Below are 23,449 nucleotides of genomic sequence, written 5' to 3' on the forward strand. Positions count from 1 at the left end.
CTGGCCGACGGCTCAACATGCGAATGCTTATGCACTGTCTCACCTTCCCATAGGTCCTGATCTGGCATTCGATAGGGACGAACTTTTGTGTTTCCACCTGCACGTTGCCGAGCAGCGGGTTGTGGATGGGTTCCCCATCACTGGGGACCGGCTGGCGGCTGCTACAGGTTCTGATCCTACCCTCTCCCAGGTTTTACGCTGTATTCAAAAGGGGTGGCCAGATTGTCCGTCGTCCGCTAAGGCTTCTGATCTGTTGTGGAACTACTACGCTTTGCGTTACCGCCTCACGGCTAGGGATGGTGTTATCCTCCTTTCCACCGACAATGCTTCGCCACGTGTTGTGGTACCTGCGTCTTTGCGTGCTTCGGTCTTGCGCCTCCTTCACCAAGGACACTGGGGTGTCTCTCGCCCAAAATCTCTGGTGCGCCGTCATGTGTACTGGCCCAGCATCGACTCTGAAATCGCACACATGGTCACTGCCTGCGGCCCTTGTGTCACAGGCCGCCGCCCCGAAGTCATCTTTGTCACCGTGGCCTTCGCCTGAGAAGCCCTGGGAGCGTATTCACGCTGACTTCACGGGACCTTTTTTAGGTACTTATTGGCTTCTCGTTATTGACGCCTACTCTAACTTTCCTTTCATTGTCCGTTGCAGGTCGCCTACCACTGCGGCCACCAGAAATGCTCTAGCTCCCCTTTCCCCTTTGGAAGGCCTTCCCTCTACTCTTGTTACTCATAATGGTCCAAAATTTGCCTCTTCCGATTTTGCGGATTTTTGTGCCTGTCACGGCGTCATGCAGGGACCAGATGACCATCGTCTGTCGGAGCAACTCTACTCGCCTCCTCTTACTACGGACGTGGACACATCGCCCATGTCTCCTGTTATAACAACCGGACTTGTCGCAACGGGCAGATTGGTGCACGGGGCTCCAGCAGATTCGACCCCCACATCTCCTGTCATTTCGACCCGTTATCATCGGGGACACTTCCGACCGCACGGGAAGCCGCCTCCTCAAGACTTTATGGTCAGTCAAACAACACCTGTGGATGTTCGCAATCTACAGGCCACCTCCATCAAGACATGTGCAAAAACTTTCAAAGGGGGAAAAGTGTTGTGACTCGCCGATCTTTCCAAGTGCCGCCACGCAGTTACGCGCGTCCTGTACATGCGGCGCTGTCTGCCAGCCATGCAGCAGCAGCGCCACCTAAGCGGCCAACCAGCCAGTGGCTGCTAGACTCGGACTCAGTTCTGATTAGACTGTTAAAGTGTACACTCGTCTTACTCTGTTTACTTGATCTGTGACTTACATGTATTGTGTTGTCCTTGGAATATATTTGTTCAACTTGACATTATAGCACTGTGACATATGTATAGTGCTGTCATTCTGCACTATTGTTCTCAAAATCCTGTCAGTCTCAAAGACATACACATATCATCAAGTTACTACTTTGCCGCCTATCTTTCCCACATTCTACATGGCAAAAGCAGGTAGCAATTGTGCTGTGTACAACAAACTTAATTTGTACAATGTACTATGCCATAACAGCCATAGCATGTGAATGACATGTTAACCTCTCTCAAATAAACTGTGTTCCCTGTAAGAGATGTTAAAGTTAATTTGAAGATCATTTGCACAGCATTCAGTTTTCTTTGTGTAAATAAACTAGTAAGGTCAAATAATCTGTAGCACAAAATCTCAGTGTGCCAGGTAGTTCGATTTCTGTACACTCACCAGAAGGAGCGGAGAAGTCAGAATTATAGTCTGAGAGATTTTCTTGCCATGTAGCATCGTCACGTCCTTCAACAGTACCATCATTGTAATTAACCTGAAAGGATACAATTTCATAATTCATTATTTATAAAATAAACCTATTCACAGTAAAACTGTTAAAAATGCAATTGTTATTGTGTATGTTTACACTAAAAATTAAAGAGCCAGCAAAACAGCATGGTGGTGGTATCTGGGGGGACTTCTACGAGACTCCTTAGCCATTACTAGTAGCTTCTCATTAAACCGTCTTCCATAGTTTTTGGCAATCAGCACAAAGACAATTTCTTCTCCTGCTTTTTTACTACAAGGTGGTTACACATTAAACAAAATACCCTGCATTTTAACCCCATGTGTGAAATTTTAAGGCATATAGATGGACAATAAACTGAGGTGGCACCACAACTTAAATAAGGAAAAGCTCAGTTTTGCTTGCTTTGTTATCATTATGTTGATCTACAGACAGAACTGCTAACATATTTTTGTGTCAATACTGTCCTACAGCAGAAGCTCCTGCACTCATGCACCTTGGTGAGCAAAGCATTTCTTCTACTGAAGTGTGTGGTAAGATTATTATCCGAAGTCATTAACTGAGCACCTTACAGAAATCTCTTGAAGCATCTTTGGGGCATTCTCACTTATCTACCAATACATATACTTCCTGATGGTTATTAATAAGGGCGAATTTAGAGTGAACTGTTGAATATACACCTTTAATTCTACATGTGAAAATAATTTCCATATAGTATATGCATTGCTCTCTAGGGTTCAGAATGGAATTCCGTATGATGGTGCAAAAACCTTAATACGAGGGTTGAATGAAAAGTAATGCCCTCACCTTTGTTATCTGGGTTTGGATGGGAATATTTTAATAAATGAAATGCAGAAATCATTCTTAGAATGTGATCTTTAATTACCAATATTCAGTTTTCCACATAATCACCAGCCAACTAGATACATTTCTGCCAATGATGAACAAGTTTTCTGAAGAAGTCGACACACTGTTTCTGCAACCACAGTCTCGCCGTTCTCTCAACGTCTTCATCAAAAGCATAATGATATCACCGCAGATCGTCTTTCATCATTGGGAACAGATGGAAGTCAGATGGTGCTAAATCTGGACTGTATGGAGGATGCCATACAGTGGTGAGATTCAGTCTCTGAAGTTCTGATGTGGTGGCACGTGAAGAGAGTGGTTTGCCAAGCAAAGCAATAATGTGTCCCACACGTTCTTGTGAAATGCTGATTGTGTTTGCAATTTCTCACTGAGTGATACGACGATTATCCTGAATCAATCTGTTCACATTCTGCTTATGAAACTCTGTGGTTGGTGTCGAAGGACGTCCAACTCTTCGTTTGTCACGCAGGTCAGATGTTCCCACCTCAACATCTTTAAACTTTTAACTCTTCAGGCTTTCCCGGCGATCTAACCACATCTTGGGTTGTCGGGTGTTCTGCTGGATATCAGCGTCGTACTTGTACGATATTTCGGTCCCGTAGCTCGTGACCTTCATCAGGTGCGACCTGAGACAGTCTCAGGTCGCACCTGATGAAGGTCACGAGCTACGTGACCGAAATATCGTACAAGTACGACGCTGATATCTGGCAGAACACCCGACAACCCAAGATGTCATCTTTAAACTTATTCACTCAACGACGCACAGAACCCAAATCAACACGATCACCATAAACTGCTTTCACTCTGATGAATCTCCTTTGGGGTGACAGCTTCTGCTGTCAAGAATTCAATGACTGCACGTTGCTTAAATCGCATTGATCAACCGTTTGCGCAGGCTTCCATACTTTACACTGTAACAACACAACCGTTCAATGCTAAGGCTTCCCACCAACTGGAACTGTAGAGAAGAGGCTATGAAACAAGCCAGTACCTGCCGCATACCAATGCTGCCAACTGTTGAAGAGTTACTAAGGTGGAGGCATTACTTTTCAGTCAATCCTTGTATACTGGCAGCAGAGATCAGAAAGGATTTTACAGTTTATCAGAATATTTGGATTCCGGATTACAACATGTCAACACTAATGTTCACATCAAAAAGGTTTTAAATTTTGCAGCATATAGACAGAAGTTTTCTGTGTAAATGATTAATTTAAAGTGCTAGATAAAATAGTAAGAATAACGCTGCACTTTTCTCAAAGCAATCACTTTTCTGGTACTATAGTAATAAATTTCCATAATTATCAATGTTACCATGTAAGCACTGGTGATAATTAGTTAATAGCATACTTTGCAGAAGTACGCTGCAATCATCTGTTCTGGTAACTAATGTATAAGTCACTTATAGCTCAGAAAGCTCTCCTCCTCCATGACATATACGGAACAAGATGTGAATAAATGAAATGTGGAAGTGTTATGTGTGTACCTCAAACAACACTCATTAACTTTTGAGCTCTCATGTACCAACTACAGTTATTGCAGGAACTGGGATTCAACCAATAGTAATAGAAATGTGAATTTAAGTGGGGTGGTGTTTCATCAGAAGCATCAGGACAACAACAGTGGAAACAATGTAAAAATTTGATGGCTAGACCATCTGTACTCACATGGGAGCTTGAGGTTTGAGTAGCCTTGACTACTTTAATTCAGTATCCTTTTTTTTTAATACACATTTCAAATAATGAATGAGTTTTGATTATGTTTATGTATGACACAAGACATGTATTCTATTACACTTACATAATTTTAGTGCCCATGTGAGTAAGCATCCAAAAAAGGTAAAACACCAAAAATAACATAACTAACCTGTTTGCGAACTCTTTTGCCTTTGCCCAGAGTTCTTGCCATGTCTTCTTGCTGCTGTTCATAATGGTGCCTGAGAAGCTTAACCCAGTATGCAGGATCAGTGTTCTCAGCTTCCTGCTTAATAATTTCTGTTGGTTCTTCCTCCTGCCAAATAGAATGTCATGTTATACAATGAATATCTTACTTTTGTTTGGACAACTTTTTAGATATTGTTTAACTAAGACAAAAAAATTGAATGCAGAACTAATGAACTGTTGTAATTTTAGCCTTTACACTGATGTTTATTCTTAAATGGCGATTTTTAACATGTACCCACACAATTTCACATCTGAGAAAACCTGAAGCAACTACTTGGCATTTTAAACCTCAAAATACTGCATGGGCTGAAAACAGTCCTTGATTACACATTCAGCCATTTGCTTCACTGTTGACATTCTGCCATTCAGCATCAAGTGTTTTGTCTTAACACAGATTATGATGTTGGTAATGTTTTCAAAACTTGTGGAAACTGCCTAACCTTTTCAAACTTACTGACAAGAAATTTTGGATCTTTCCCAGCTTTTTCCTGACACTCTTCTGATACTGCAGGAAATACTTTGACTACTTATTTGAGTTATACTTACAACTATAGCTAATCAAACCTGTATGTTCCCAATTAAAGTTAAAATTAAGTACTATCTGAATTAACTTAGCCATTCAGATCCTTCTGTCTCCAAACTCTCATTTAAATTTTAATGCTCTGTTGTTGTAATTTTCAGTTTGAAGAATGATTTGACACGGCTCTCTACATTACTCCCTTCTGTGCTAGCTTCATCATCTCTGTTAATTACTGCAATCTACATCCACTCTAACCTGCTTGCTAACTGCAGTCAAGTACTAATCTCCCTTTACCATTTTTGATCTCCCACTCCACCCCCCCCCTCAAATTTCCCCATTGATGCCTCAGTTGTGTCAAATTTCATTTCTTAGAGATTCGATTCATATCACTGCATTCATATCAGATCAACCATCCTAGTCTTTGGCATGATCGTTCAAATGCTTCACTTCTCCTTTGAACTGTTTACCGTCTACATTCTACAGAAAAAAAAAAAATAAAATAAAAATAATAAAAAAACCTGCATAACAGGCAAATAGTTTAAGAGAAGACTACCCAACATCATTGCTGCCCAAAAACCAAAACTCACTTTGTATTTTTAATCTCATTCATGAGTGTTGTCTGATTTAGACTTGCCCTCTTCGAGAGTTTCACTGTCATTGAGAAACCTCAAAGTTTTTATTTCTTCTCCAAAAACTTTTAATTCCCTTTCTGAATTTCTCCTTTGTTTCCCTCACAGATTGCTCAATGTTAAGAGCAAATAAAATTGGGGACACCCTACAGTCCTGTCTTGCACCTTTCTCAACTAGTGCCTCTCTTCAAGTCTTACAACTGCAGTCTGCTTTCTGTGTACACTGTAGACAATCTCTTGTTCCCCAACAGTTTATCCCTACGACCTTTACAATTTCAGTGAGTGTATTCCAATAAACACAGTTAAAAGTTTTCTATAAATCTACAAATGTATGTTTACCTTTCTCCACCCTATCTTCTACGGCACTGTCTTACTGTCGATACTACTATACTGCCTCACTGGCTGTATTGTCTCGTGTTTGTCTACATATCTCCAGAATACAAACTGACTGTCTCTTAGGCCTTATTCTACTAATATTTCCATTCTTATATAGTTAATTCACGTTAGTATCTTGCAATCATGACTGATGATTCTGCAAATATTGGCACGATTAGGTGGGTTAGTTTTCTGTAATCAAGATTATTACATTATTCCTGAAATCTCTGGATATTCTGTCTGTCCCAAGTATATCTTACATACCAGGTGGAATAGTTTTGCATGGTTTGTTGTCCCAAATGTCTTAATAATTATGATGGAATGTAATTTACTCCAAATGTCTTGTTGACGTGGGTCTTTCAATGCTCTATTATCAAATTATTCTCTCAGTACCACATCACCAATCTATCTTCATCTTCCTTTTCCTTTATTTTGGCTTTAAGTTTTGTTCTTTAGTATAACACTTCTACACATTCCTTTCATCATCCAGTATTCTCTTTTTTTACATAGTACTGGCTTGGCATCTGTTTCACATCCATACAGGTGCTTCTCTTTCCTTTGAAGTTGCCTTTTTTTTTGTCCTATCTTTGTAGTAACCACAAAGGCATATAAAAGCTTTGAATTTCTCTACTAACCATGCTGGATTTCCTACTTGTAGGTTCGATCAACAGCCAAGAATTACAGAGATGCTTTGTAAATTCAAATGGGAATCTCTGGAGAGAAGAGGATGTTCTTTTCGTGCAACACTATTGATAAAATTTAGGGAACTGGCTTTTGAAACTGCTGCATAATGATTCTACTGCCACTAACGTGCATTTCATGTAAGGACCACAAGGATAAGATGAAATAAATTAGGGCTGCTACAGAGGCTATAGACAGTCTTTTTTCCCCTCGCTCTATTTGCTTGTGGAAACAAAAAGAAATGACTAAGGGGTACATGGTACCTTCCACTACATCCCATATGGTGGCTTCCTGAGTATGTAAGCAGATGCAGAAGTAGACCATTCCTGCTTTGACAATGTACACTTTCTGTCAATTTCGTTTTTTACATCTCTATATTCTCTTTTGCCTGTTTTGTTTGCTGTATATTTGTATTTTCTTCTTTCACCAATTAAATTCATTGCTTCATGTGTACCTTATGAGTTCCTACTGGGTCCTGTCTTTTTGTCAAGTTATTCATCTGCTGCATTTACTATTCTCATCTCTCGGCTCTACCCATTCATTTTCTACTGTGCTCCTTTCCCATACGCCTGTCAGAAGCTTTTCTCTTACCATTTCTACTTTAAACTGCCCAGTGTCTCTAGGTCTCTTCCACCTATACGACTTCTCTCATGGTTCCTAAACAAAGTTTTAGCAATGATCAAACTGTACTCTGTGCGAAAACTGCCACACATTTTCTCCTTTCAATCCTTTCCCCCAATTTATGGTTTATTATATTTCCTTCTCTTCCTATACCTACTATCTAATTCCAGCCCCCCATAAAAATTACATTTTTGTCCCACTTGGTGAACTGAATAAAGTAATTATCTCTAAATAAATTCTGTCACATCATTATCACCATCACCATCATCTGTGGAGCTAGTAACCATATGTACCTACAGTAGTATGATGGATCTCCATCTTGGTTTTGCTAAAAGCGTTCACTGTGCTATTCATAATAGTTTTAGGCACTGCATCGAATTTGAACAGTAAAAGACTTCCCCCTCCCTATGCAAAAATACCAGGCAGTAAATCAATACCACCCAGGACAGAAGTATCAACATCCACACAGAAAACTATCCCTGGGAACAAATCTGAAAACATTTCGAACTGTTCCACTTCTCGATGTTTCCTCTACATGGAGAGTGATCAGCATTTATATTTAGAATTTTTTTATTTTATTTTCTTCAGATCTGGAAAATTATTCCCTTGACTTTCAAAAACATTAACGGAGAAATATGTGAGTATGTGCATTTATGTATCTCACGTGAATGCTTTTTAATGATTGTGTATTTCTACAAATGCGTTAAATCAACAATGCTTGTTGAAAGTTATCACATTAAAACATATGACCATCACTTTTTGAGAAGTCAGCAGCCATCAAAAGAAGGTTAATATCAGAAAAAAATTCACAATATCCTACACTGGGACTTGAAAAACCGAAGGGTACAGCAGTTATTGTGTAAAATGTAAGTACTGAAATCTAAAAGAGCTTGGGTTGTACCACTTACCTCCTCACCCTCCTTCGTGACGTAACTTGCAACTTTGAAAGAAGACAGGTATTCATTTGCCCAGTTTTCTTTTTGTTCAATACCTTCTTTGGAACGATCCAGCAATTCATCTATGGCTTTATCGTCATAGTGAATTGCCTCATCTTCTTTACCCTGGAAAAGGACAGGCACTTAGCAATAGAAAATAAAAATTTAGCACAAAGGAGATTAATAAACTGGCAAATTAAATTCTAAGTACAATACAATGGTCTAACAATAATTTTATGTACATAGTTCACAAATTTGGCAACTGACAGTAACTCATTAATGGAGTCTCACGCAAATTTTTATGGAAGTATCAATAGCATTTTTATTCCTTCCCTCTCCACTAACTCACTAAATAATAATAACAATAATGAGGCTGAAGCAAGGGAGTGCACTATCCCCATTACTTTTAACCGCCATTATAAATGATATGATGGCAGGAGTGTCAGCATAAATAGTGATGAAAATAAGAAATCAATGGTGTTTCCAGATGATTTAATCATGTGGGGAAACAGAGAGGAAGAGGCACAAGAAAGGCTACATGTATGGGAGCAAATGGTGGGATAGTATGGATTGATATTCAATGCGAAGTAATGTGAAGCGATGGTGACAATGAGGAATAAGATGAGTAGCAATGGATGTATTAGAGGGCATGTACTAAAGAAAGTGGCTCTGAAATACCTGGGGAGTATAGCAGAAGACAGCAGGAAAAACCACGAGAAGATTAGAGGAATCCATGGATTTACCTTCCCCTTTCATTAGAGTATAAAAAGCTAGGTACGAAGCAAGGCTGTATCACCCAAAAACAAGCAGCTGTTACACCTAAAATATTATGCTCCTGTACTTATGCACGAGTCAGAAATGTAGGTAATGTAGAAAGAGCAGGTGAGCACGATAAAACTTGAAAGATAAAATTTCAAAATAAGCAGGACAGAATTTACTAGAATGGATAGAGTAAGAAACGACACAGTGAGAGAAATAGTGAAAGAAGCCCAGGGAAGAGACCATACAAAAACAAGTCTAAGGGGTTATAGATATTTTGAAAGAATGGTAAACTAATTACAATAGGAGGCAAGAGATTGAGAGGAGGAGCGAGACACAGAGGTATTGTTGGAGTGAAGAAAATGTGTGAAGGAGAGAAGACCACAGAGTTGAGAAAGGAACATGGTGGGAGAACAGAAAAATATGGAGACACTTATGTTCCAAACAGACCCAGTCAGGGACTAGAAACTGGAGGAGGAGGAGGAGGAGGAGGAGGAGGAGGAGAAGAACATTATCATCGGCATCATTAAAATCTTAACTATTCTTATAATAACAAGGAAGCAAGTTAAACATTTAATCTAATGCAAACTACCAATAAGCACTTTTCTTATCTTTTTTATGAAGATTTGTTTGTGAACGATTACTGCAAATAAAAGTGAGTCAATTTGAACTTTTTCTCCCTCACCAGCAAAGCTTTCTGTGCTAACATGTTTATGGCCTTGTGAATCCTCTTTAATATTTATCAAATGAAAGAATATTGGTGAAATGAATATTACCTCTTCTTCCTTAAACAATTCCTCAGTTCCAAATCTGAGGATATCATCAAGTTCCTGCTTAGAGAATGTTGCTCCACGTCCACCCATTCCTGGTCTTACAACCAAGTGAGTTAACATCATCTTCCGCTTTGCTACTTGGGTAACACGTTCTTCTACAGAGTTACGTGTAACAAATCGATATATCATCACCTGAAAGAAGTAACTTCAATGCTACAGGTACACAATGGATATCTTTTAACTCACCTTTATTACACACACAAAAATAATTTGGTGTTGAAGTAAACAAGAACACTATAGTCACAGTACCTTGTTAGCCTGTCCAATACGATGAGCTCGAGAGAATGCCTGAATATCATTATGTGGATTCCAATCTGAATCGTAGATAATAACGGTGTCAGCTGTTGCTAAGTTTATTCCAAGCCCACCAGCCCTGAAAGACAACAGTTGGCCATTTTACAACAATCTACAAGTCATATGTGAACAGCTGTTGAGTCATTAAATTTAATAACCTGTTTACGCAAAATGAATTACCAGTATCAGCAATTTATTATTTATTTATTTATTTTTTTTGGGTGGGGGTGGGGGGTGTGGCTGCCTGTGAACACAATAAAATGAACAGTGCAGACATCTGAAACTGCGTCACACATAAAGAACTTCGATGACTGTGAGTTACCACCAGCACCAGCAACATTTGTACCAGTGCTGCCGCTGAGACTCTTCTACATAATGACTTGTGAAACTAACAAATTTTCATAAACACAAATGATATAGTGCAATAGTTATGCTCTTATCCACCAAGAAAGAAATAAAAAAATCCCTATGAATTAACAAACAAGAAGCATGGGTTCCACAGAGCAGCAATTTATTTCATTATCATGAGATTTATTCTCAATGCATGTACTTCATACTACTAGGTTTTTTTTGCTGCAAGTTTCCGTAAAGCTGTCCAAAGTTGTCTCATGGGGCTTGAGACTTTATCATCATGGTCTTGCACTCCAAGTGACACTAACTAGTTTTTATGCCTCCTCATTACCTACAGTGTTGCTATATGACTTCAGTCATATGAGTAATCTTTTATTTCCATTAATGTCCAGTCTCCTGATAACTCTCAAAACATTGAATGTAGAAGGGTTATTATGATTGAATTTTATCTTTTTAGTAGGAAAAAAAGGCTGACAAATTCTGACATCATTACAATATCATATCCTGACATTTTCTCAAGATTGTTACAAGTTTTGCTGTCACTGTTGTGGCCAGTGTAATTTGTACAATACAAATTACATTTTTGTTGCATCCATGTAAGCACTTCTGGTTACTTCATCAAATTCTGAGGTGTAACTGCATAAATCTCACTGTTGGGCAGCTAAGGTTTTGATGAGGTGGTTTATTTCAATATATTCATGGGTTATTGATGGAAGTTACTTCTAAACCCAGTAGGAGGTCGTTGGGCACTATATAGGTGTGCAATCTGAACTGCTTGAATGAGGCAACTATTAATCAAATGGACATATTTTATTTCAAATTTATTTGATAGGTATCTGAGGCATATAGAAAACTGTAATTCAAATGCTTCCAGCAAAGGGGATTGATAAGTGCCTACTTCATCATTCCAACACATACCTAGCACTTGACATACAGTAGTTTATCAATTTGTTCAATTAGCATTTTTGATGTCGATTCTTAGCATTCACAGTCACATTCAAAGTATGATTCAACCACTGTTCTGTACATCAAATCCGTGATACACAGTCAATCTTCATTTGAACCCAAACATGGCTCATATTCAGCCATTATTGGATTCTTTAGTTTATAACGACGTAATTGATAGTTCTGGTGGTAATGAAAAAATTACCTTCATTCTGACTCCTCTTTGTACTAATGCTACACCCTGTTAAATTCTTTGATCCTAATATTGCAATCATGCTTTGCACTAGGGTTTTTCAAAAATACAGAAGATTAGGGATTTAATGTGCAGCCGACAAAAATGTCATTAAACACAGTTCATGCCTGTAACAGACAAGGAAGGAAGAAATTTGCTGTGGTGTGTGTGTGCTTTTTCTTGCCCCAATGAAACATCTCAGCATTTGCTGCAAGTGATTTAGGTAAACCACAAAAAATCTGCATCATTTTAGCCTGATCTGGATTTGAACCTCGCCACTACTGAATGGGAGAGCAGTGTTTAAAAACTATGCCACCTCACCAGCTTTCAGAAGAGAGAAATACTGGTCTCTTCACAACACAAATTTATTGTTTTCTTTGTTGCTGCCCAGTTTATTCAAAGAAATTCCTGTATAACTGTCAATATAATTACCAAAAAATGATTCAGAACCTCATTAGTGAAATAAAATAGGCAAAATTTGTTCCATATAAAATCGCCTCCAGCAATAACTCTACTGCATGTGTAGCTAAACTAAGGCACTACATGAAGCCTAGAGTGTGGGTTTTCCTATTCGTTGTGATCCATTAGTAGTCCCAAAAATGAACACGGTATACTTTTTGTATTTGAATGCTTGAATATACTATTGCTACAGACTCTGCAGTTCAATGAAAAAATCACTAAATTAAACAAACTGAGTTTTGAAAAATTTGATCATCTACTGATATTTATTAGTTGTATTTGCAGTAAGAGGACAAACTATTTGTGACAGTCCACCAGGACCTAACACAACATAACAAAAATTTGAGAGGTTCAGAACCAAGATTACTCTCTTTACCACTCTAGCACAGTATAATAGACAACTTAACATTTCTCAGTAATTCTGATGTCTTGCACAATGCTGCAATGTATTACAAGCTATCCAAACCCTACAAACCAAAAATGCAACCACCTTTTCTATTCACTGCAACATTCTTCACAGAAAGGATTTCTACCACTGCCTTTCAATCGTGCCAGTCATTAAAGGCATCCCATTGTCTGGTTTACACACAGCTCAGAAACCACAAGTAGTATCAGAGAGACAATCCTGCCCTACTCCCAAATTTTCATGATGATCTCAACATATGCCAAATGAAGGAAAAGGAAGATGAAAATTCAATGCCCCACTGACATTTGGGGCATTATATAATGGAGAATAAGCTCAGCTGGACATTTAAGCCTCAATGCATCTAATACAGTGTCCAGTGTTTTAACAACAATATTATTGCTCTTTAAATATGTCTGCTTGTGTCTGTATATGTGTGGATGGATATGTGTGTGTGCGCGCGCGAGAGAGAGTGTATACCTGTCCTTTTTTCCCCCTAAGGTAAGTATTTCCGCTCCCGGGATTGGAATGACTCCTTACCCTCCCCCTTAAAACCTACATCCTTTCGTCTTTCCCTCTCCTTCCCTCTTTCCTGATGAGGCAACAGTTTGTTGCGAAAGCTTGAATTTTGTGTGTATGTTTGTGTGTCTATCGACCTGCCAGTGCTTTCGTTTGGTAAGTCACATCATCTTTGTTTTTAGATATATTTTTCCCACGTGGAATGTTTCCCTCTATTATATTAATATTATTTTACACAGTGAGATATGTTCACCTAAGTTCCTCTCACCCTTCATTTTCCAGCAAGTAAAAGTTCCACTTGTTGTTTTGTTTCATTCATTTGATGTCCCAACTGGCGAAGCTCTCCAGTAATCTACCTCCCGAGTCGTTGGACCAAAAAGTTTTTATGCTTTGTGCAAACCCTTCAATGTCTTTTCTTTGGAGATCAATGTAACAATTAAAAAATAAAAACAATCATGCAGTAAAGATAGAATTACACAAAACCTATATCTGCATGCATACACAACTGCAGATTCTAAGAGGTCCCAGACAAACACACATTAAATGTAAGATTTGCAATACAAGGCGACTGTTCTATCAATACACAAAGGACTGTCAGAGGTGGAAGCTACATCAAGTTCCAGAAACTTACCTAGATCAACAGTAGAGGGGCATTTTGACACTTATTCAGGGAGCAATCGCTCCATATGACAAAGCTTGTAACCATGTATCTACCGTCTATCATCATACACACAAAAATATATTTCTGTACTTCACTGCTGCTTGTTCAACGTATAGTTGTTAATTATGTGGGCAGGGCCAGAATGTGGATAGCAATAAGCAGTGTTATGTGGAATGCACGTTGTCAAGTTTAGTGTCACCTGTAAAGCAACTACATATACAGTAAAATCCTGTTTTTAAGTTCCCGTATTTTACGTCCATTTCTGTTGGTCCCAACGGAAGTCCTATTCTCTCAATACAATGCTTTCCCATCGTTAATGATGCCGTGTTACAAAATTCCCCACAATTTACGTTTTCTTTGACATTATCACAATCCTTAACATTGAGTTTTATATAGATTTCTGCAAAAAGTGCATTGTATTCCTGCTGAAGGTCAGCCTTTGTACAAAGCAGGAAACACAGACTATACAAAGTTACTGATCATGTACTGTAGCGTTAATACGGTAATTAAGATTTTCACTGTTGGGTCACGGCCACCTGAATTATAGGTTTGCAGTGTTTGGATGGTCTTAGTGACTCAAGTAGCAACCTTCCCTCTGCTCATTGCATTGTATTATAACAGTCTTAATTTAATTTCACAGTTGTTTATGCAAATATACACTGCCTTTGAAGATAGTTGTCTCTTAATATTCCTACTAAAGATGTTAGGTAACATGACAATTTCTGCTCTCTTTCTCACCCTGAACCAAGTGACCCTGTTGGCAACAAGCTGTAGATTTTGTGCTTATTGTTCTCTGTTTATGAAGACTGCAAACTTTAGTGTTTTAACCAATACTGTGTAAGACGTTTTATTTATCATAATTTTATGATTCTCAGTAGTGAGTCTCACATTAGAACATGGGTATCTTTTCACGAAAGACTTTTGCTTCCATATTTCATTTTCATGATCGGACTTTATCAAAACAAAGAGGGAAACCCATGCACTTGTTTGTGTGTCAGCACTCTGCCACTGCCACTGCCACTGTGATTATCACAAAGGCAGTGACTGAGTGCTAACACACACCAACATGTATTTCCTTCTTATTCTGATCATGTCCAATAGTGTAAATAAAACACGGAAGGAAAAGTCTTTCATGAAACAACATTAAAAAAATGTTCATGTTCAAATGTGAGACTTCTTATTGACAATCATAATAAAATTACAGTAAATAAAAATTGTAATGCAATATTGGTTAAAATACTACAGTTGGCAATATTTGTAAAAGACAATAGGCACAAAATCTACAGCCTGTTGTGTTTGCCATTTTACGCTTTCCTGCAATTTACACTTTTTTGGGTCAGTCTGCTGAAATGTGTAAAAAGGGATTTTCACCAGTTTTCTTGGATGCAATATGATCTTTCAATATTTCTGTTGTATCGTTTGAAAAACTTCATTAGCAATTTTTTCACAATTCCATATTTACTGGCCAATACTACAGTAAAAATCTTACCTGGTTGACAGCAAAAAAACGAACTGCTGAGCTCCTGGAGCATTGAACCTGTCAATGGCCTCTTGCCTTACTGAGCCAGTAATGTTACCATCAATACGTTCATATTTATATCCTTCACCTTCCAAATAGTCTTCTAGTATGTCCAGCATTTTCGTCATTTGTGAGAAGATGAGGACTCTGCAACAATAAAGCGTATCACTTAAAGAACACTCAAAGAGAAAAATAAATACACTATAGATTTCTGCACATTAGGTGCTCAAAATTTACAAGCTGCTGGTTAATCAATATACCAATGGTATTTTGCACAGTGTTGGTACTATTTTACATAAGATCAGATTGTAATAATCTGAGTGAAAGTCAGTCACCTGTGACCCTGTTCCTTAAGCTTACGCAGCATTGTTGACAGCAATACTAGCTTCCCTGAAGCTTTGATGAGTGCTGATGTTTCATATGTGCCACTAAGAGTAGTTGGCGCTTCCTGTGCTGCTGCAGGGAAAAGGTAAGGGTGATTGCAGCACTTCTTCAGATCCATCATAATATTCAGCAGAGAAACCTATAAATTCAGATTACGTTCATCACAAAAGAGTATCTATTCTCCTTGATAATTAAAATGATACCCAATCACAGATAAAAAAAGAAGTGTGTGTGTGTGTGTGTGTGTGTGTGTGTGTGTGTGTGTGTGCGCGCGCGCGCACGCCCCACATAACTAGCTTAACAAACAAATGTAGACTTAAGTAAATATAATGGGGTATATGCTGCAAAAGAGAGAGACATTGAGAAAGCTCTACAGATTTCTAGTTCTATAATCCTTCATTTTGATAGTTCTAAGCCACTGAAATTTTAGCACCACCATAAATAAACTAATGATCAAATTACATTTTTCTCCTGAACTTAGCAGGTTTCAATTACACTGTTTTGTCATGCACTACAATGTTGACAGTGGTACGATTTTCCAACATACAAATGCACGTTACCTGGGCAGTTAGGGTAGGCTAAACATTGGATGGTCCCCACTCAAGTTTGAATTTTGTATCTGATGAACAGTGCTGGTGCAATTCAGGTAAGTGTGATTACAGGAAGGGTGAAGGAAACGGAGGGGATAGAATGCTTAATCATGATATTTCTGCAGCACAGTGCAACATTATATGCAAGCAAATTAGGAGACACGCATTTATTCGGCTGCATTATACAACTAGATTTGGGGATTTTTACTTTGCTCACTGTGTTCAACGGTGACCTAATTGTGGCTTTTCAGATAACTGAACGGGGACACTTCTTTGCTCATTCATTATGTTGGTTTTTAATTTAATACCTAACAACAAAAGGGCACATTTTTGCTGAAGAAGTCGAATTTCTCTTCTCGTATCTTACTGTTTGCTTTCAGGCCACTGCCAACCTTAGCAAACAGATAACACTGTATTTAATATACTTACCATGTCAATAAATAGGACGATTTCAAATAACATCATTTGGATAATCTTAACTTCTGTTTTTGTGGGTAGACATGCACAAGACAATATGCTGCCTGTATGTTTAGGTTAGTGACAATCAGCATTTTTACAATACTGGTCAATGTTACTCAACTTTCACTGATTCAGATATCATAATGGCCATTTAGCTGAGCATTAACTTAAAGAGCAAGTGTGCAGTATATTCTCGTAATGTAACATTCAGAATAACTGCCACATAATAACTCTTATGAGTGACTGACTAACTGCTTGAGGTACTCCCAAATTTTACAGTCCGTGTAACTTCCTCGGAGTAATTATAGCACGATTCTACGAAGGTGGTCAGTAATAAAAAGAATCAGTTTTCATTATTCTAAAAACCTCAAAAGAAAAAAAATTATCTTATTTGGGAAAGTTTTACAACATAGTATCAAATTAAGATGGCAGATTTTCATGTCTGTGGGATTTCCAGGACAGTGCAAATTATATGTGCTCTTAAATTACTCCGTGCCCTTACTCTCCTAGGTATACATGAAGAAATTGCTCAAGGTGAAAAAACATTGGATTGTATTTCAATAGCTGGTCACTAAATCAATGAATCAACATGTGGCATGAAGAAAGCAATTGTCACCACTTTATGATCAACACTATTATTGGGTCATCACTAAAAGTATGAGTAAAATACATGTAAACATGTAGGTAACTAACTAACTTTATTCTCAATCTACGTTACTTGCGAATTACAGAGGTGACCTTGATTAAATCAAGAATGAAGTTCAGCACCTTGGGAAATGAAGAAGACTGACACACGGAAAGGTAGTTATTTAATAAAGGTGCTTAGCAAAAAAGAAAAAGTTGTTACAAAAATAGAACAAGGTAATTATTAAAAAGAAGAAGAGTGTTTGAAGGAAATGGTAATAACGTTTAAAAAAAATGGCGAATCCTACAAAACTACTTGGAAATGCCTTTAAAGGGATACGAGAAGCTAGATGATAATTTGGCAATAGAAGCACATGAAAACAGCAAGAGTATGAAAACAGCAAGCCATACTTTTGTTGAGTAGACATCACATTTCATCAGTTAAGACAGCAGGCAGCAAAAATGAAAACAAACTACTGGCATCTGGCATTCAAAGATTTCTTACAGTATTTTTATAGTTTAAGAGCTAAATCAAAAGAATGATAATGAACGTAAATATGTTCTGGAAGCAATGCCAATGACTTATAAAAATTCATTAGAGGTATGAAGAAGCAAAAGGCACTGGGACGTGACAGTGTACCAATAGAAATGAGTGAACTGATGGGAAAGAAATAAAAAAACTAGCAAAATTATTTGCATGTATATGGAAAAAAAAAAAATCAAGTTACACTGCAATTTGGAAACTATGTTAAACTGCGGGTCACCTTATAACTGACTGTGTATGTCAGGATAAGTGTTGAATGAAAGAAAAAACTGCTAGGTAAAGTAGTACCTTAAACATCAGAGGATGTGTAATACTACACTCGATCCCTATCTGTTTTTCAATAATAAGCTAGTAAAAAATGATACTCTAGTACACCCATTAAGTATAAGAGCAACAAAAATCCCCAGAACATACATTTGTAGAGACACTATAACTTTTTATTGGTTCTATGAGCTACACAATTTAAGACTGAAAAAAGTGAGGTGTGCAAGAAAGCAGTTAATGAGAATATACTACAAACACTCTCGATTATTCATGTGCACATTGTCCAGTTTGTATGTCATTTATGCATTTAAAAGAAATGTACAATATTTTCCTGTAGCGATAAACAACCCACCACCTGACAATAAGGGCCATTTCCATTGCTATCTGCTAACCTGTTCAGTGTAAATCAAAAACAAACTCAGTTTTCTGATGTTAATTGGCATGTAAGAGTCAATGAACCAAGTTAAAACAAATCTGAAAAAGAGATGACAGAGATACAAAATAAGGATGTTTACATTAAAAACAAACATTAGAATTGACTGAAATTTCAGATTATGGTATTGGAATGCAGACTGTTGGGACACTAAAAAGAATAAGTAGAAAATACAGGATTCTGTCAGAAAATGCAATTCTAGTTCTGGACCATCCGCACAAAAAACCAGGAAGAGATCTTCATCTGATGAATTTGATGCTACTCTTTTGCAATGTTTTAACCAAAAACGAGCATAAGATGCCACTGTTTCAGGAACGATGTGTGCCAAAAAAGGCAATTCTTTTCACAAAGTTCTACAGTTCGAAGGAGAATTTAATGCCTCATCTGGGTGGCCAACCAGAGTCAGACAATGTCAGGGGATTCGCAGACTTACTGTGGAAGGAGAGTGGTTTAGTTCAAATGTCGTAGCAGAGTTCCAGAAATTTGTGGTAGAAGAGAATTTCACACAAGATGATTTATAACGCAGATGCAAGTGGCCTGTATTGGAAATTTCTACCAACCAGTATCGCTCCTTTTAAGAGAAGTTTGTGCTCCTGGATATAACTTGTCTAAAGGACACACTACAATTTTGTGCACTGCTAATGCTTCTAGGAACCATGAAGTGAAACTACTAGTGATTGGGAAATCAAAGAAATCTCCAAACATTCAAGGGCAATGCAGCTAAGGATCTCCCTGTGCATTATTATGACAAAAAGGAACATGGATGGATAGTTAAATTTTTAGAAACTGGCTCCACACACATTTTGTAACAGAAGTTCAGCAATTTTTAGCAGAGAAAGGATTGCCACAAAGGGCTGGTCTATTGCTGAATAATATCCCTTTACATCCCCATGAGAGGATTCTCGTATCAGATGATGGTCTCATCACAACTAAGTTTTTACGTCCTAACGTGACTGTCACAATACAGCCAACAGACAAAGGCATAATGGCATTGGTAAAACAGCATTACTGTGCTGGTCTACTGAGAATGCTGACTGAGGAAAGGATGATTTGGTGGTGGTCTGGAAGTAGCTGACAGTTCTGAATGCCACATTCAGAATTTCTGATGCCTAGCAGAAACTCTAGGCACATCACTAGTTTAATCATGGAAGAAAATTCTGCCAGATACAGGAGAAAGTGATTTTCAAGGTTTCAGTAACGAAGAAATTACAAGTGCACAAATAATGAATCTGGCTAAGGGTTGAAATGCCTTTGAAGACTGCTATGAAGGAAACTGTGACCTCTGCCTGCATGTGCATGCACCCACACACAGAGGCAAGCAGGCAGGCAGGCAGGGAGGGAGGGAGGGAGAAGGAGAGGGAGGGGGGGAGAGGGGGGGCAGTGAATGTGAAAGTGGGGATGAAGAGAGTGACCTTGTCGACATTGCAATGTGTTGGTACTCTTCTAGATTATATGGGCCAGAGGGGGTGCAGTACAGTGACATTACTGCTGCAAGAAAACTTCCAAGTGTCGTGAAGAAAAATTTTAACTCTTCTCAGAAGCAGAACAACATCACAGACTATTTTAAGAAATAAACAGTCTTACAGTACCTACACAGTGAACTTGTATACACTTCAGAATAAAAAAATACATGCTTCAAAATATATTGATTTTTTTTTTTCAATTTCTGTGCATCTTCTTCCCTACATTACCCTGAATAATTAGGAGTAAACAGTATTTCACTCTAAATTGTTCAGCAGTATAATCTGTTTCTCTTCTGAAGTTACTAGCTGGAGAACATCTACACGCACTATCTTACTGGTAAACACAGGAAAATCAGTGGAGCAAAAAATGGCTGTGTGCTGATATCTCACAACTTTCTTCTCTATTCCACAATTAGTACACTTGGTTAAACACGATAAAACAAAATGCCGTCTATAAATATCGATGGTAGGCAATGAAAACCTCTTAACTCCATTTTGTTAAATTTTGCAGGTGAAGCAAAAACGGTTTCTCAAAAAATTAATACAAAGTGATGTGGAAAGTTGCTACATGTGTAACTGTATAGTAGAAGCCTAGTTATTGACAGATTAGAGAAATCCATGCTCTTTCAACTCTGATTTCAGAGTTACTGGTTACTGCAATTATGAGTTTTCAGAGACAGATAGAGTTACAAGGTTTTCATTACCTACCATCTACATAGTTCCTTTCCCCTCAAATTATAGAAGAACAGCCATAAACTTGTCCATGATTAATATCTGCTCCAGTTGAAATGATGTGTTTTATTAGGCGTGGTTGATTTCTACTATTACTTTATTAGAAAGCAGAAAGATTAGGCTCCAAGATGTTAGTTATATTCGTAGCAGACACTGCAGTTTCAATACACTAACTTTGTGATTGACATACTGAACGGTGGGAGGCAGTGTTGCCAGTGGCAACCAGCCTTGCTAGACACATCTCAGCATGTGCCTACGAAACAGGAACACAGTAAGCACGTGGTGCTGCAGAACTATATACTATTGGCTGGCCGCTGACCCCTACCGCTTGACTCGCTGAAATATCAGTCACAAAGTTCTTTAATCAGAGTACAATTCAGTACATTTCAGTTACAATTAATACATTTTATTTTATGAGTTTGTTTTTATGTCCTTTGTTTTGATTTGAATGTTCTATTGCACATTGACTGTCCTGCCCTTCTTCAGACGAACATTGTATTTTAATCCTTATAAACAGAGAGTACAATAAAGGAAGCCCACACATCAGGAAGAGGGTGCCATACCCTTGTGTATGTAAGCGACGCAGCTTTTAAGAGGAATGATAAGAGTGCCACACTACAAGTCAGGGATCTGACATTTGATAGGAGAGAGAAACAACTTAAGGGGGGTAAAAAATGAATTATTGATGCAGCCAGAGACTACTTCAGTACGAAACCAATTAAGACCTTACACACATTCCAACAAAACAAAAAACTAAGGACTTTTAATACTTTTAATGATGTTATACAGAACCAATTCATTGAGAACTACAAACACAGATGATGAGAACTGTAAGTCGAAGTGAATAAATGTATGCTTTTTGACCTAATTCTTGATAGAGATTACTGGACAATATGGATGAACCAAAAACTATAATTGCTCAACATCTAACATTGCCCAAAAAAAATGAAGAGCCAGAACACATATGCCAGTCAGGTAGCAGTAGCCAACCGAGACAGACCCAGCAACAGGCAACAGGCAAGTAACCGCATTTGTCTTTTACAAGTTCCTAACCAGGAGCAAATTATATCATCTGTGTGCTTTAATAGTTCAGTTTCTTGAGTTTATGCATGTAAATTTAATATCTAATAGCCACAGTTGTAGCATTTTTCGTTTGCGTGGGAAAGTAAACCGATTTTGTGATATATTACAAGTTCCAAATCAGGGTCAAATTATATAGTTTCACCTGAGTGCTTCGGTAGTTCGGTTTTTGAATATCTGTGTATTACTAAAAAACAGTTCGTGCATTTTTGTCAGGTTCTACAGTAGAGTTGCACAGCATGTGCCGATAGTCCGTTTATCTGCATAGTCTAGTTTTCCACGGTCTTTAATATGGACAGGGACTGTGATTGTTGTGTGCGGATGCGAGCCGAGTTGGTGACACTTCGCTCTGGGGCTTCAGGCTGCGATGGCTTTGGTAACACAGCTTGAGGCTGCAGTAGATGGGCACCACTGTTGTGGCCGGCCGTGGGGATCCAACGGACGTACAGCACATCAAGAGTCCTCTGATCAGTCCTCACCGGTGGCTTACCCAGTTACTGCTCACACTGAGTCTGACCCCTCACCTGTGGTCGAGTGGGAGGTTGCCACGGGGCGAAGCAGGCAGCGAAAGACTTTCCAGGCGGCCATATGTAACGCCTCCCCAGTTTGTCTGACCAACAGGTTCCAGGTGCTGTCTGTGGCTGAGCCAGATGCTGTCACCTGTCCTGTTTTAGAGGGAACCATTCAGCCTGCAAGATCCGGGCAGTCGCAGAGGGTGGGATTATTGGTAGTTGGGAACTCCAACGTTAGGCGCGTTATGGGGCCCCTTCAGGACATGGCTGACAAGAAGGGTAAGAAATCCAATGTGCACTCCGTGTGCATACTGGGTGGAGTAATTCCAGATGTGAAAAGAGTCCTCATGGATGCCATGAAGAGCACACAGTGCAGCAAACTGCAGGTGGCTCATGTCGGTACCAATGATGTGTGTCACTTTGGATCAGAAGAGATTCTCTCTGGTTTCGAGCGGCTAACAGAAGTGGTAAAGGCTGCCAGTCTTGCTTGCAAGATGAAAGCACAGCTGACCATTTGCAGCATAGTTGACAGGACCGATTGCGGACCTCTGGTACAGAGCGTAGTGGAGGGTCTGAATCAGAGGCTCAGACGGTTCTGCAACCGTGTAGGCTGCAGATTCCTTGACTTGCGCCAGAGGATGGTTGGGTATCAGGCTCCGCTGAATAGGTCAGGTGTCCACTATATGCAGGAGGCAGCTACACGGGTAGTAGCAGGGTCTGTGTGGCGTGGACTGAGCAGTTTTTTGGTCAGAGGGCGAGATGCCTATAACAGTTTCCACAACAAAACTTTGTCTCGAAACCTGGCAGAACATCTAAAGAGATTCTGGTCGTATGTGAAGTATGTTAGCGGCAAGAAACAATCAATGCCTTCTCTGCACGATAGCCATGGAGATACTATCGAAGACAGTGCTGCCAAAGCAGAGTTACTACACACAGCCTTCCGAAATGCCTTCACAAAAGAAGACAAAGTAAATATTCCAGAATTTGAATCGAGAACAGCTGCCAAGAAGAGTAATGTAGAAGT

At 38.8% G+C, this 23,449-nt stretch overlaps 1 protein-coding gene across 4 annotated transcripts in view; it reads right to left on the reverse strand.

Annotated features, from left to right (window-relative positions):
* Window positions 1-23,449, reverse strand: part of LOC124607291 (chromodomain-helicase-DNA-binding protein Mi-2 homolog) — a 164,418-nt gene that overhangs the window by 47,213 nt on the left and 93,756 nt on the right. For all 4 annotated transcript variants that reach the window (XR_006978802.1, XR_006978803.1, XR_006978801.1 and 1 more), the window contains exons 20-26: window positions 15,676-15,863; window positions 15,311-15,487; window positions 10,207-10,330; window positions 9,901-10,089; window positions 8,339-8,491; window positions 4,528-4,671; window positions 1,731-1,824 (exon numbers count right to left, since the gene is read on the reverse strand). Coding sequence is in view for 1 of the 4 variants with exons in the window: in XM_047139578.1 (XP_046995534.1) it covers window positions 1,731-1,824; window positions 4,528-4,671; window positions 8,339-8,491; window positions 9,901-10,089; window positions 10,207-10,330; window positions 15,311-15,487; window positions 15,676-15,863 (1,069 nt within the window). In the remaining 3 variants the exon portion in view is untranslated. The remainder of the gene's footprint in view (window positions 1-1,730; window positions 1,825-4,527; window positions 4,672-8,338; window positions 8,492-9,900; window positions 10,090-10,206; window positions 10,331-15,310; window positions 15,488-15,675; window positions 15,864-23,449) is intronic.

The sequence above is a fragment of the Schistocerca americana genome, chromosome 3 (assembly GCF_021461395.2).
Source record: "Schistocerca americana isolate TAMUIC-IGC-003095 chromosome 3, iqSchAmer2.1, whole genome shotgun sequence".
Classification (NCBI taxonomy): domain Eukaryota; kingdom Metazoa; phylum Arthropoda; class Insecta; order Orthoptera; family Acrididae; genus Schistocerca; species Schistocerca americana.